Raw genomic sequence first — 15,097 nt, 5'->3', positions numbered from 1 at the left:
TTATAAAATCCCTCCAACTCTATCATACTATAGCAAATTGTACTTGGCACTGGTGAGGCCGCACCTTGAATACTGTGTTCAGTTTTTGGCCGCTCACCACAAGAAGGACATTGAGGTGCTGGAGCAGGTCCAGAGAAGGGCAATGAAGCTGGTGAAGGGCCTGGAGCACAGGTCTTACGAGGAGCAGCTGAGGGAGCTGGGGTTGTTTAGTCTTGAGAAGAGGAGGCTGAGAGGAGACCTTACCATTCTCTCCAACTACCTGAAAGGAGGTTGTAGTGAGGTGGGTGCTGGCCTCTTCTCTAAAGTAACAAGTGATAGCACAAGAGGAAATGGCCTCAAGTTGCGCCAGGGGAGGTTTAGGCTAGATACTAGAAAAAATGTCTTCACTGAAAGAGTGATAAGGCATTGGAACAGGCTGCCCAGGGAAGCGGTGGAGTCACCATCCCTGGAGGTGTTCAAGAAACGTGTAGATGTGCTGCTTAGGGACATGGTTTAGTGAGTTAGGTGGTGTTGGGTTGGACTTGATGATCCTTGAGGTCTTTTCCATCCTTAATGATTCTATGATTCTGCATATTACGATAAATCTCTTCTCTTTAAGTGACAGATTTTGCATGAGGTCTCTGAAAACTGCTGGGTTGAAAATCATTGTTGGATTAATCGCTGTTTTAATTACATTACTATTTATGACCAGTGTAATGAGTTACTTGATAGTTACAGGTTTTGCTGAATTTTTGTTGCTGCTGTTCTCTCACGTAGATGGAAAATAAGCACCTGCTGGATGGATTCCTCCTCATTTAGGGGAAGGTTATGAGTCTCTATATGCAGGAGCTTTCTGGTCAGCTCCATGGTAATGTAGCAATACCAGTCCTTTTAGCTAGAACCCTTCTAGCAGGAGCAGAAAGTGCAGTATACTCATAAAATGCATGCTTGCGGAGAGGAGGAAACACATCATTAGTAATAGAAAGATGGACTGAAGACTTAGGCTGGGAGGTCTAACATTGCAGTATAAAACAATTGTGTCAGCAGAGCTGTAATTTATCTTCCTGTGTGCCTTGGTACTCAGCATTCTAAATCTGCTCTCATCTTTTTTGTTGAAGAACATTCCAGAGCTTCCAGACACTACAGAGCACTCTAGAACTGACCTATCTCGTGACCTGGCAGCCTTGCATGAGATATGTGTGGCACACTCTGATGAACTCCGGACGCTCAGTAACGAGCGAGGTGCAATGCAGGTGAGCAACAAAGGTTAACAAACACATAACAGGTACAGACAGTATGTCTTGAGTTACTTCTTAATATCAGGATGCTTTGTTAGTATTTCTTGCTAGCAGTATGAGTGATAAACATTTTGCAATATGTGCATTTCACCAGAAGGTTACTGGCTGTAAAGGTGAATACTCAGTCCGTGGTTTTGTTTCTTCATGCAACAAAGCCTAAGAGGTTTTTTAAAAGATACCAGAGCTAGTTTGAGTTTCTAGAGGAAGCCTAAACCCACAAAATGTTGTCTCTTGACGGGCTCTCCAGGTCATTAGTTTTAGGATCTTGGGTTTTTCATTTGAGAACTAAATTTACTTTTGTTAACTTTCTATTGATACCTCATTTCTGCTTCCTAATTTGCTGGTACATTTGTAAACCAACATGGCAAACTTTTTTAGAAAACCGCAACAGTGTGTTAGCAGTACACTTTCTTAGCCTCCCTGTTAAACCACAAAGCAGCAAAAAGATCCATGGGTGAAGAGGTAAGGTTCGTAATGCTGTTTTAGACTTCCCTTGCGAAGTCATGTCTAAATTGACTGGGGAATCAGCTGGTTCCATTTTTTTGTTTATTTTAAACTACCTAGTAGCAGGTCCGTTAGGCTGATGTTGAAACTGCTTCTCAAGCAAGACTGTTCTCTTTCCAGTTGCTAATGTATGGTTTTACTGACTCTCCTTCTACAGCATGTTCTTAAGAAGCTCTTGGCTATTACTGAACTGCTTCAACAAAAACAATATCAGTATTCAGTGTCTAATAACATCAGGTAGCAGCCCTCTACCTGAATTCTGCATGGATCCAGCCTGCCCAACATGGCAGCTCACACCAGTATCACTTTCTTCTTGCTCTTGCCAAAAACAGCACACCCTGTCACATTCCCAGTGATGTGTGAACTATGCAAAAAGAAAACAAAGATTCTGTTGGTGAATTATTGTACCAGCAGCTTTTTTAAGCTATCTGTGCAGGACATTTGCACTTTTTTCCACTTGGGAAACAGTTTTCACAATCTCTGAGCCTTGGTGTACAGTTCACCTTCCACAAAGAAAATGCTGTGACTGTGTCTTGAACTTTGAAAAATTATTTTCAGCACCTCTGACTGCCAAAGTTTTGCTGTCTTGTTGGAAAAGGATTAACAACTGACATGAAATGTGTTGTTTTGACAGCTACTTATAACTGGATAACATTTCTTATTGTAATTTCTGACTGGTTACAATAATTTTGACTGTTTCAATCACTTTAACTTGTATTTACAGTTTGCAGAATTTGATGTTATGATAGGAACAATCTTTACTGTACACTTTTTATACCATGCTGTTTCTCTTGCTGGAATCATGTTGAAAGAGAATATGCAGAATGGGTCTTGTCAGCTTTATTTTTTGATGTGCCACTGATTCAGTCTGAATGGTTCTTCCATCAAGAACTGTACATCCAGATAAATCACAATGCTTTTGTAAAATGTTTACAACAGTAAATAATTTCAACTCAGTAAATTTATTGATCATTGTATCAGACATGCATGCGTTCATTAAACCATTTTATAAAATATGTATTGTTTGGTCTTTTGTGTAATGCAAGTCTACTATAAATAATATTTTTATAAGTGAATAATATTTTTTTAAAATAAATCAAGCTGCAGATCAACTCTCTATAGAAACTGGCTACCTTTGGCTGCTGTGCAAATTTTTTACAGTGTCTGCACACATGATGTACTTCGAAGTGTTCATGAAGTGTCACTTTTTTAGCTTGAATCCTCCAAACAGCATTACCTTGTTCATATGCCTTAATTTGTATTATCACGGGGTGAGAAAGTAGATGTTGAAACTGTTAAAAAAATTAAACTATGCAGTTGATTCAAAGGATATTTCAGCATCACCATTTGTAACTTTTCTAGGCAGTGATCTAATAAGGAATAAAAGGATGATCAGATTCACTGACAAGGCTAATGAGATAATCAAACAAATAATTGTATATGAACACAGTTATTACACCGTTAGAACTACACTGTATCTCATATTAGAACTCTTTTATCTATTCACTGTCACACTAAAAGGTGGACTTTATCTTTGGGTCTTTGCTGTAACATTAGTGCATGTCTTCTAGGTTTGCAGGTGGCTGTTGCTGTACTGCCCTGGTCTCTCCAGTTGGGGCAACTTGCTTGAAGGTTGTTGTGGTTTTGAACCCCTGACTGGCAGGAAAACAGCACAAAGACCACTTGTTCACCCTCCCCCCTCACAGGGATGGGGGAGAGAATTAAAGGGGTAAAGGGAAAAGAGACTTCTGGGCTGAGATTAGAACAATTTAATAACTAAACTAGAATAATGTTGAAAATAATAATGATATAATGAAGTTAGTAATATATACAAATATATATATATATATGTGTGTGATACACAGTGATACCGCTCAATGACCAAGGCTCAGCCCATTCCCAGCTAATGATCCTGGAGCAAGGAGAATCCTGAAGCTTCAATCCCAGAACAGAGACACCAGAGAGCAGCCACTGGAATGGGTGATCCAGAGAGAGAGCAGTTCCAGACAGAGCCTCATCTCTATACCGGCCATGCCATGCATGATATGGAATAGACCACTGGTCCCTTTGGGTTTCAGTCCTAAACCTAAGGTTGAATCCTAGGCTAGTAACTGGGGCTGTGCTCCCTCCCAGCTTCTCCTGGCCCTTCAAGCAAAGAAGCTGGAAAGTCCTCAACTGTCCTGGCAACAACTATAACCCCTCAGAATGTGATAAGCTGCTTCTCAGCACAAATCCAGAACACCCTCACACTAGCTCCTGTGACGAAATTTAACTCTGTCCCAGCTGAAACCAGGACAAAGGTGGGTGCCCAGTGCTGTAGCTGAGAGTTTCCAGGTGTCATAAGTACTACACTTAGTAGACAGAAGTGATGTTTTTAATACAGCCTAGTGAAGATATACCTGTTTGCAAGACCTTGGTACTACTGAATTATTTTTTTTTAAATTGTGCCATAAAACTGCTTGACCTATTGCTGTGAAGCCTGTATTAATCTGCTTCTCAGAGGAAAAGGTAATTAACTATCTCTTTTTGTGCCCTACTTCGTTCTCTCTCTGTATGCTGTTAGGTCACACAAATCACAGTCCAAGTTCATATTTTTTTGCTTTTTGAACTATTGCAGTGCTCTGCTTACAGCTTCTAACCAGTTCACAACCTACATACCCAACTTAACAGTTAAGTCATGCTTCCTTCCCTTGATTATGAGGTGGTATGGAAATGGTGTCAGGCCTTTTGAAGTAAAATTGTGATAGCTGCTTTTCTGCCCTGACTAGTTGATGACCCTGCTGTAGAAGGATTTGTCAAAAACAGAGTGGATAAAATGGGTTATTTTGTAGATTTAGTTGGCTGGGCAGAGGCAGTAAAACATGGTAAAAATAGAAACTTTGGAGAACAGATTTAGCTGGCTAGTTACCTATTACATACAAAGTGTAGTGATGAGAATGAAGCTTGGGAACTCCTGAAGCTGCATTGTGGTGTGTGTATTGCACAACCGCTTACGTTCTAGAACAGTGCATGAAAAGGAAATAGATGTTGCTCTAGCTGTGGAAGACATCTAACTTCTTAGGAAGCTTTTAAAAATATTCTTCTCAAGTAAATTAGTCACAGCAACCAAATCTAAGATCACAGCTGCAGAGTAAGTCACAAAGGTGTGATTATTATTTTCCATATTGTAAAATATGTTGCTGCAGCCTCTTAGTACATTTGAAAAGAGCTTCCCAAATGTACCAAGTGTTATGGGCACAGCTGCATTCTTTTAGCTGCTTCAATGACAAGCTTGGGAAGAGGGGAGCACACCCTGCGCTAACACACATACGGGTCTGTTACCAGATCTGTCTCCTGCTTGCAGTTACCCAGTTCCCTAAATGCCCAGGTTTGACGTAACTGTAGGATTTACAGCATGACACTAAAGTCATATCTCGAACTGTTCCTGAACCAAAACTCTTCCCTGAGATGGACTTCTTAAAGTAAACTTTTCTTATTAATGTTTGTCCTTGAATGGATGAGAGTCTAATGGAACTACAACTACTTATTTTATTACAGTCAAGTGGTTTATTGCAAGGATAATAAAAACTGACATAATAAATACCTCATGACACAGAGTAAGGGACCTGTATCAGCCAGGTTCACAACTGACACCAAACAATAGTTTCTGCAGTGGTGGGACTCCATCTTCCTTCAACGTTACACTGAGTCCACAAGATCATCATCGGTCCACTCTTCCTAATGGAAGGGAAAAATGCAATGCCTTGAGCAAGATGTGAATTCTGTGTGTCATACTGTCCAATGGGCCTGGCAATATGTGACTGTAGGTACAGTGCTACTGCACAGGCTGTCACAGTAACCGCTATTAAGTATGGCCATTAAAGAGAACTGGAATAACACATAACTTTTCACATCTCTGAGTTGTGTCTGCTATCAGTAATAGACTTCAGTAGCAAGTTTAAACTCATTTTAAACCTTGTGCCTGTCCACGTTACTTGACAGATGAGTATTTCTACCAAGACACTTGCAGAGGAAAAAGCACAGACCAGGCACTGTGCTTCTCCTGCACACTCCATTCTACTTATGACAACCAGGTAGCAGTTGTCAGTCCCAGTTAACTTACCAGGCTATCTCAAACTGGAAATAAGAATTCATGCAAGGACTACACAGAATTTACTTGACAAAATGCACGTTTCGTAAGTTCTCTTTCAGATTCTCATCATATGCCTGACATAAACTCATGGCCAAGAAGTACTGAACAACACAAAAGGGTATTTCATTTCCTTTTCTCAGACTCCCCATAATCTGGATTTACTCTCAGACTGGCTCCCACTGCTAAATATGGGCACAGTCAAAGGAGCTTCTAAAAGTCCACTAGTGTGTTCTGATACTAATCAAGTTTTGATACCTGGGTTCATTTAAAATATTTCTTGCATGCCCCACCCAAGCAATATTACCCAATATCCTCTGTGTCCTGTGAAGGGAATAAAACAGAAATAACTTAATCCAGTAAATACTTTAAAGGGAATATCTTCTGATTTATTTTAGCTAAAAGTGGCTAATCCCAGAGCACAGGAGTGAAAGCCTCCTGGGACTAAGCTCTACTTCCTGTTTCTGCAAACATGCCACAATGCTTATCAGTAATACCACCCTCTCCTGCCAAACCCACACCAAAAAAAGCTGTGCTCCTTATGACCAGGATTTAATGCCCAACAGAAGTATTCCGTAAACAGAAGAAAGACTAAGATTAAATATTTTAACTAGTAGTGACCAAACCCTTTAACCTTAAAGCTAGTTATCCATGCCTATTGAAGTCATGAAGACCCAGTCATTTTAGCAGACCCTTTTTACCACCTGTTTGAGGTTCAGCTCATGCTTCTTCATCAGGGACAGCAATGTAGAGGTTTCCACAAAAGCTCATATTGCCACCTTTTACTAATATCTTTCACTTTTTTGGCTTCACTACTTTGGCAGCCGAGTCATCTGTGCTCAATCAGTACCATGTGTTTCAAACAGATGAGCTCTCCATGCCAGTTAGGGCCTTGCTGTTGGTATTCACTTCAGCTATAAACTATGAAATCAAGAAACAAAGTCTTACAAGTAGATTGGAACTAATTGTGTGCTTATGTATTACAGCCTAATTACTTAGAGCTATAAATATTTTTAATATCAGCTAGCTACAGGATTAGTGAGGTCTCAAGGCTTAAGCAGCACGCACATATTAAAAGCTTTCCAAAAATGAAGCACACTTTTTCATGTCCTGGCCAGCTCAGATCTGCTCTTGCATGTGATAATTACCCAGAGATGAAAATATGCATGTACAAACCCATGGCAGTTCACACACATCAGTATTTAAAAATTCTAAGTTTCAAGAACTGATAGAACTTTGCAAGAGTTTATGGTGAAATGCTGTAGACTATGTGAATTCATCCACTCAGTTTATTCCTTTGAAAAAAGAATTATGAATGTAAATTAATAATAAAGCCCAAAATCAAAACTGCCTCAAACCATAACTAAAAGACCCCCTTCAAATTAAACTGAGATGGGGAGGAAGAGATGAGTCTTCAGAGCTTAGTGGGAGCTCTTCTCCAAGTCAGTTTGTGAGAGAGTGAAAAGTTATGAAAGTGCCAGTTTCAATATGCTTTTCAAGACTCGCATTTCGAGTAAACACTAGTCAAAGTTTTTACAGCATTAGTTATCACAAAATATGCCTGAGGCTCCACATTTTGTCAGAACATACTTTCCAAACTGTTTTAATTATAATCTTGCTCATTTTTTTTAGATTCTAGCTTGACAGCATCATCATCATTGATGCTTGACAGCATCAAACTACTATGAAAATTTATAATAGCAAGACTCCTTGAATTACAAAAAAATCACACATCCTGGATTTTATGTTAAAACTTTTGACAGATGACTCTCTTCAGCTGTTAGAAAGATTTTCTAAATGCTATACTTAAGGTGTCTTAAACTATCAGGATGTACAACGTCTTCAGTGTCAAGAGGAATCCAGTTAAAAAGAATCCTTGACAAAGCTATTCCTCCCCCAGAATGTATTCTGTACAACTTCCAGTCAATGTTACGAACAAAGGCTCTGAAAGGTGTTCAGATTAGATGTCAAGGATTACCCTAATTCTGTTTTCCTGTATGGAGTCACCCTCCTCAGTCTGTCTCCACCTTATTTATCCTCGGTGTTAGAACTTGATCTATATTATATATATATAATATATGTATTACTCATCTGTAATTTAAGCAAACCTTCCTAGCAAATTGGCTGACATAGAAATTTAGTCCAGCAGCTGACTTCTGCTTTGCGCAAGCCAAATAAAGTAAATGAAAACAGTTTCAGAAACACTGGCCAGCAGAAAAATCACTACATAAAACATCGGTGAAAAAAAAACCTGCTTGAGCATATTTCAGCATATATTCATTGACTTCATCCACATTCTGAGGAGTTAGTTTCCAGCTGTAGAGCTAGGATTTCTCCTCAAATGTTCAGTTCCTGGCCTTCCAAAACCTCCTTTCATCACAGTATTCCAAAGCTCAGTTCCCACAGCAATCTCCCCTTACTGGAATAATGGAGTTTCACATGCTGGAATTACAAGTCCTAAGCTTTATGTTGTTCTATGGTCTGTCGAAAGACTTTCAAAGCTCAGGGATCAGCCAGGAGGATGGGCTGCATGTTCTTCCTCCTCCCCACAGAAGACTGGGCTATTCAAGACACTCCCAAACACAGGCTTGTATGAACTCTAGCTAATTTTTTTAAAAAATTTGAAAAAGATTCTCTGAGCAACACGTAAAAGAATATTAACGGATGCAGAAGTTTGTCTCAGTAGCTATGTTTCTTTTGTCTTGGCAGTTAAGAGTGGAAAAACAAGTACTTGTACAGTAAGTTTACTGACCTCATCCATTTTAGATTTCTTTGTAACACATTCATAATCTTCATAACCCTTCCTCTTCTTCCTAACTCCCATCCAGAAAAAAAAAAGTGAAATGTTTAGGTGTTTTTATAAGTCAGTCTCCTTATTTGGCCACCAGATTATATTATGGACATATTTGTCACAAAAAACAAACAAAGGCTCAAGTAGCAATTTGCTGGAAGTTCATGGTTTGAACTAAAGTGAAAAGGGCAGAAAAGAAAAATCAGGAAGTCCTTCGCTATCCACAAGTCTTAAGAAAACATTTATCCTTTACACAGTTCTCGTTTTAATCACATGATTTTAAAGCCCTTGATTCTCATTACGTATGACATCAAGTGGCCAGACCTGAGAAGCCACCCAGTTATGTTACAAAATAATCAGTATTACAGCTTGCAGTGCAAATCAGCATAAAAGAACGTATTCATGTATTACCGAAAGCACTACTTTGAGTCTTGGTTCTCAGCTTCCAGTAGATACTCACATAGTAATAAGCACATGAACAGACATCCTCATGTGTACATTTAGATTTTTTCATTTTCAATCACTCACATAGATCAGAGAAAATTAAAGTTTCTACAGCAATAAAAAAGGCAGAAGTTTAACACAACAAAAAGTATCTACTTACGGGTTTGTATTAAGTGAAAGCTCTGAGCTGTGACACTTCTCTAATTTCTGTTTGAGAGCAGCAACCTCTTCAGGCCTTGGCAGTTCATATTTCTTTATAAGATTTTTCATGCCTATTGGCAACAACACAGCTCTAAGCAAATTAAACAATTTCTGCTCTATCTTGTGAATTACACAAGCTTATCAATCAGTAGTATGGCTACAATTACTTATTCCTCATAGTTAAGCTTGAATCAACAGTTTACCCTCCTTTCCCTCACTGTAACAGAGGCACAGTATACATTTTCAAGCAGCTTCTACTAGGGAAAAAAGAAAAGAACCATACAGCAAAAAAAAACCCCAAAAAAGACACAAAAAAAAAAAAACCCCACACACACAAACCCAGAATGTTACACAGAGAAAAAACAGAGTCTAAGAAGTTTTGAAGCCCACACCTCTGTAAGCATCATATCTGTTTTTTAAACAGACTGAAAAAAGGCAATATGCAACGTAACACAAACAGTTGAGTGAGAAAGCTTACCCAGTAGAGTCCTTGTAAAGTAGGCATTAGGTATTCAAAGTATTAACTCCTCCCAAACTGCTTGTTTACAAAACTTCCCATCCCACACAGCACTCAAACTTTAGAGGATCAAAGATGATATATGTAAGACTTAATTATCCTCTTACAGTCAAGGATTAATTCTAAATAACATCAAGGCAGAGCAGAAGCTGAGCACAAACAACTACACTGATACAGGTTGTTTGCATCATTGATTCCGGATTTCCTCAAGTTATAATGATGTAGAGTTCACGTCACTGTGCTAACAAGCTGCAAAATATGCGTATATTTTTTGCAATCAGCATTGTACCTCAGTCTTAAAAATAGAAAAAAAAGATTGTTTTCAGTCTTGTTAGGAATGGAAATAAATTTTCAGCTACCCTGCAAGAAACAAGACCTTTTCCTCTACCACCAATCATTTACAGATGCTTCAGAATTTCCTTCCAGCCATTCTATGTTTACAGGAGAGCTGCTTTTGGGCTTAAACTACCTTCCAGAACAATGCAAGTGGAGACTATGTGATCTCAGTGTTCCCTTTACACCTCAGCAATGGAAACACGAAGACTGGATTTGTTAGAAGAAAGAGAAAGGGAAGAGCACCTTGAGTTTTATAAATTCAATTTAAACTGCAGACCCTGATGACCTTGTATGGTGCATTCACTACTAAAGCCAGCTTAGTCAAAGGACTGGATTTTCAACGCCACAACTCTCCCATTTTAAATGTGTGCATTAGCTTAAAGCATTAAATAACTGATTACTTACTGGAAAATTCATACCCAGCCTCTTCATTTAATTAAAAAAAGGTAATAATCGGTGTACTACATTTCCAGTTATCACAGCTAAACCATGCTAGTTTTCTTGATATTTTATATATACGTATTCTCACACTAGCAAACCTAAGCATGTTTTGAAACATCTCTATAGCTGGACAAATCCTGGCAGATCACTTAACATTAATCATTAGATTAGAAAAGGTACCCTCTGCTGGTAGAAGTAGTTATGTGCAGGCTTTTGGCTGAAGATGTTATTTTTAAATCACAGTGACGGAAGAAAGTAATTTTATCCTGACTTGCAGAAACCATTACCTAGTTCCCAATATATATTTCTCACTTTTGAGTCAGCTGCTAGCACTTAATTGGCTATAGCACTTATGTTTTGAGAAGCATTAGGACTTTTGCCTTTTATTTTAATCTGCTTGTATCACAGGCTAAGTCTCAGTTTTCTCCGCCTGCATCCACATGCTAGGTAGTTCATTCTACAGCCCCCATTTTACTTACCTTTTGCCAGCCCTGAAGTGAAGAAAACCACTTGAAGCACACCTTTCTGCTTAAAAGCTTTTGCTGTTTGGAAAAGCTGTTTTTCTTCCCTTAGGGATACTGTTTATCATATTTTTTCCAATGTTTACTTACATTTCATTCCATCTAGTAGCTTGGCTAAGGATGTTCTGTCATCTTTCAGGATAAGACTTTCTGATAAATAACTGCACAGAGACACAGAAGAGTAAGTTTTAAAAATAAAGTGTCATAATTATTTGTGGCAGCTAACATTAGTTAATAAAAAATATTATTCATTATTTACATCTGCTAGAGCTTTATGATTAGACTTAATAAGAACAATTCGGTTATCTAAGTGCTATAAAGTTTTAAAAAAGCAAATCTGTCACTTGCAACATTCTTCTGTAAGAATATGATGGAAGTATTCCCCAGACATCTAAAGAACCAAGTTCCAACACTGCAGAATTAAGCATTTTTAAGTGAAGTTCACTGTGTTAACTTACATTTAAGATTCTATGAAGTGTCTAACTAACATCACACTATTGCACAGTATGACTGCTGGAGAAGGAAATACTACAGAAGAGTAGTCTTCAGGCAGACCAACACCTGTTTTTTCCTGAAGCTCTAACTTTTTCAAGACTGACCTATATATTAACATCATGGGATTGACACGTTTTCAAACCTTCCATGTGCCATCCCACCTCTGCAGGTGCACCTGCTCACAGGTCCACAGGATTCTCTCATGTTCAGCAGCTCAAACCCAAATAAAACAATAAATGACAAGGTAATAGCAACCGTAAAGTGCAGACAAATGACAGAGACTCAACTTCTTCATGAATATGCAAAGATAAAGTTCACATACTTTGATTCACATGCTATCTACAAGTTATTCTACTTCTTTTTGTAAGTTATAAGTATTGGTACAAGAAGCACAGAACATAAATTCAGGAATGAGATTAACAAGTTTAAAGTTACAGTAAGCACCTTAGTGTTTTTACACTATTCTGAGAGAACAGTGAGCCCTGTAGAGGATACTCCTACACTGTCTCCTTCTTTTAGAACAAGAGGAATTTGAGATTCATTTACAGCAGATGGAAGGAAAGCTTCTTTAAAAAGAACTGTTTGCATTTAGGATCTGGCCTTGTGCCTGCAGGTGTTACACTCTAGATGCAAAATGCTCACACGGAGACTCTAGACACAACTTCTTACAGCAACTATGTGTTGTTGTTCTGAAGAAGAGATTATGTTTTGTCCTTATAAAGGACCAAACCAAACAAACCATTCATTTCAGCAGTGACAAAGTGTTTGATAATGCCTTTGCAAACACCAGTGGCTGGAAGACAGAAAGGAAAGAAAAGACCGATTTATAACAGCACCTTATAGTTAGTCCGTTTCCATGGAAATTGCACATGGAAATCTGGCTGTACCAGCCAAATAGAGCACTTAGTTTCCTCATGCCTAGTAGCTGTCAGTTCAATGTAATTTCATTTGACTCCATAACCTTAGATACCCTAAAAATCTCACTTTTTTTCTTCCTCTTTAAGTTATTCTTTAGGTGCTTCATATGCTCAGTTTCTACTGTAATGTGACTTTCTTCACTCTAATCTTCAAGATAAACCTGAAAATCCTATGTGGTTCTAATTAGGGAAGGTCACCAGTTTGAATTTTTGTTTTCCTTCTTGCAAAGGAATACAACAACCAGACACCAACTGACTGCATCTATCACCTACTTTTTGAAAACAGAAAGGAATTGTAAAAAACAGCTGTTCCACTTCCGTTTTGAAACACACAAGAACATACCAGAGTGTTAACAATGAATAAATACACATTTCTACTAGTTAATAATGTCTAGAACAAAATAATTTCATATAAGAAGCAAAAAAAACTGTTTAAATAATACCTATAACAAAAAAGAAAATACTACCTTTCCATATTAATTCCTGCTCTTGAACCACTAGTTAATATAGCGGTGAGAGCTATCTGTGAGGGAGTAAAGAGCAGACACGCATCTGTCAAAGCCACTCGATTGAGGAAGTCATCAGCTGTTTTCCTCAAAACTTCAGGATTCTCCAGCACTGGATAGCGAGTCTAAAAAGTAAGTATTTAGGCAAGTAAGTAGCTGTTCCTCATCTTCCAGCACATTAACTCAGAACACACAATTCAACAATATTTTGTAAAGTTATAAAGTAGCAGGCCATTTTCTGGCCCCAAAAATAATCTAAAATGCTTAAAGACCACAACTAAACCAACTTCCTTCCACATATTTGCTTAGCACTTTAGAAACTAGATCTTTTAAGATCAAACACACATAAGGAAATCAAGTTTTCTAACATGACCCACAACAGATTTGTATTATATTAGCATATGAAGTATGTAGCATATAAAACAATACTACCTTCAAATCGATTAGAAATCCCTCAAATGGCCTGTATGGATTGTGGACGATAAGATGAAAGTTCAGCTGTTGAATAAGCAACAGTTCATATTCCAGTATTTGTTCAAGAGCTTTTTCCTGTCCAACAGGGCCTTCTCGAAGGTTATCAACAAACTGTGCACTGGACACATTAAATTCATCAACTTTACAAGCCAAAAATGCACACGTTAGCCTTGAGGAGGGAAAAAAACCAAACAATTGACATACGCAGCATACATCTTTTTATCAAGAGCTCTGTTCAGAAAATTTATATTTTCAAAACACCATGTTCTGAAAACAGCAAACTTTTCCAAATGGAAACTGAAAGCAACCATATTTTGTCTTTACTCATAATAAAGCTCTCAGGTTTCCTTTCTCATTTTTTCAGGTCTTTAGAGATATAAAGATTGTACCTCCAATGTTCTACTTGATAGAATAACTCAAGATGCATTGATAACTTACATTATTATCCGAGGATGATACTCCATCACTGAGTTGTTGAGGTAAAAGCGTTTGAAATACATGCAAGCTGTTCCCTAAATTAAAAAAAAAAAAAAAGAGGGAAAAATAAATATAGAAGCAAAAACTTATTAAGAAAAATGAAAAATAAATAAAAAAATCATAAAACAGAATAGGCACGTTTGAACAGTTATTATAGACATACAGGATACATTAAGGCACTAAGATGCACATAAGGCTCCCACAGGAGCCTTACGAAATAGCAGCTTGGTTATCTTCTCCATTTTTAGACATATTTAGGAAGATGGTGCTCAAAAAGCCTGCCATATCATCATGAGAAAAATCTGATACGTAAATGAAATTAAAAAAAACAAAGACTGAAAAAATTCTCCTGAAAGCTGTAAGCAATCTCAGCCAACACATCTGACTTCTTTGATCAGTAAACTGACCAACATGTTTAACATTTATGCTCCTCTGTGCGTCTGGAAGTACTTCAGTCTGCCAATGCCAAATTTGCAAGCTGATGTGAATGCCGTCTGCACGAAAGCAAGCATTTTGCAAAGCTGTTACTTGCCCGATCCAGCACACACCCTCTCCAGGGGCCAGTTCTGAAAGATTAGATCTGGCTCCACAGATCATGTAATGGCAGTCTACTGCTGTTTCAAATGTATTTCACACAAGACACTCTTCAACTTTGCTATTCAACCACATCTACCAGAAAGAGGGAGAACTGACAGGGGAGAATACAGGTTACACATCTTAACGGCTAGGTGACAAAAGAAACACAATTTCTTTCCCTGTTTCAGCTGCAAGTCCCCACTCCCACTTTTCTGAAACGCACTCTCTGCATTCAAGATAAACCAGTTCAAAGATAAGGTTTTTTTCCTTTACATATTAGTTTATTGCCAGTACAGGTGCTTGCACAAGCCTGCTTTGTGTTCAGTGAAGCACCAACGCCTGAGAAACAACTTGACCAGATAGCCCAACTTTGGGTCTCCCTCCTTTAGCTACAGTGAGATCATTTTACTGCATCATCAATCTATATGTCGTTAGGTTTGCATCTACTCTTTGCTTAATGGACAGGAAAGAAAACATATAAAAGTCATCCA

The 15,097-nt window shown here is 38.1% G+C and overlaps 2 protein-coding genes across 2 annotated transcripts in view; one reads left to right on the top strand and one right to left on the bottom strand.

Annotated features, from left to right (window-relative positions):
* The window catches only part of RASA1 (RAS p21 protein activator (GTPase activating protein) 1), a gene marked incomplete at its 5' end in the record, with an annotated part of 47,612 nt that extends 44,722 nt beyond the window's left edge, over window positions 1-2,890 (top strand). The window contains 2 exons of the mRNA XM_010082857.1: window positions 1,098-1,232; window positions 1,939-2,890. Of these exons, the coding sequence (XP_010081159.1) occupies window positions 1,098-1,232; window positions 1,939-2,022 (219 nt within the window). The remainder of the gene's footprint in view (window positions 1-1,097; window positions 1,233-1,938) is intronic.
* Window positions 2,891-5,459: 2,569 nt separating this feature from the next.
* Window positions 5,460-15,097, bottom strand: part of CCNH (cyclin H) — a gene marked incomplete at its 5' end in the record, with an annotated part of 10,023 nt that continues 385 nt past the window's right edge. Inside the window, 7 exons of the mRNA XM_010082856.1 lie at window positions 5,460-5,498; window positions 8,663-8,723; window positions 9,306-9,417; window positions 11,252-11,322; window positions 13,041-13,204; window positions 13,512-13,722; window positions 13,992-14,065. Coding sequence (XP_010081158.1) covers window positions 5,460-5,498; window positions 8,663-8,723; window positions 9,306-9,417; window positions 11,252-11,322; window positions 13,041-13,204; window positions 13,512-13,722; window positions 13,992-14,065 — 732 coding nt within the window. The remainder of the gene's footprint in view (window positions 5,499-8,662; window positions 8,724-9,305; window positions 9,418-11,251; window positions 11,323-13,040; window positions 13,205-13,511; window positions 13,723-13,991; window positions 14,066-15,097) is intronic.

The sequence above is a fragment of the Pterocles gutturalis genome, unplaced genomic scaffold (genome assembly GCF_000699245.1).
Source record: "Pterocles gutturalis isolate BGI_N339 unplaced genomic scaffold, ASM69924v1 scaffold7370, whole genome shotgun sequence".
Classification (NCBI taxonomy): Eukaryota; Metazoa; Chordata; class Aves; order Pterocliformes; family Pteroclidae; genus Pterocles; species Pterocles gutturalis.
Note: the sequence above shows the minus strand (reverse complement) of the source record. Positions and strands in the feature narration are given on the sequence as shown.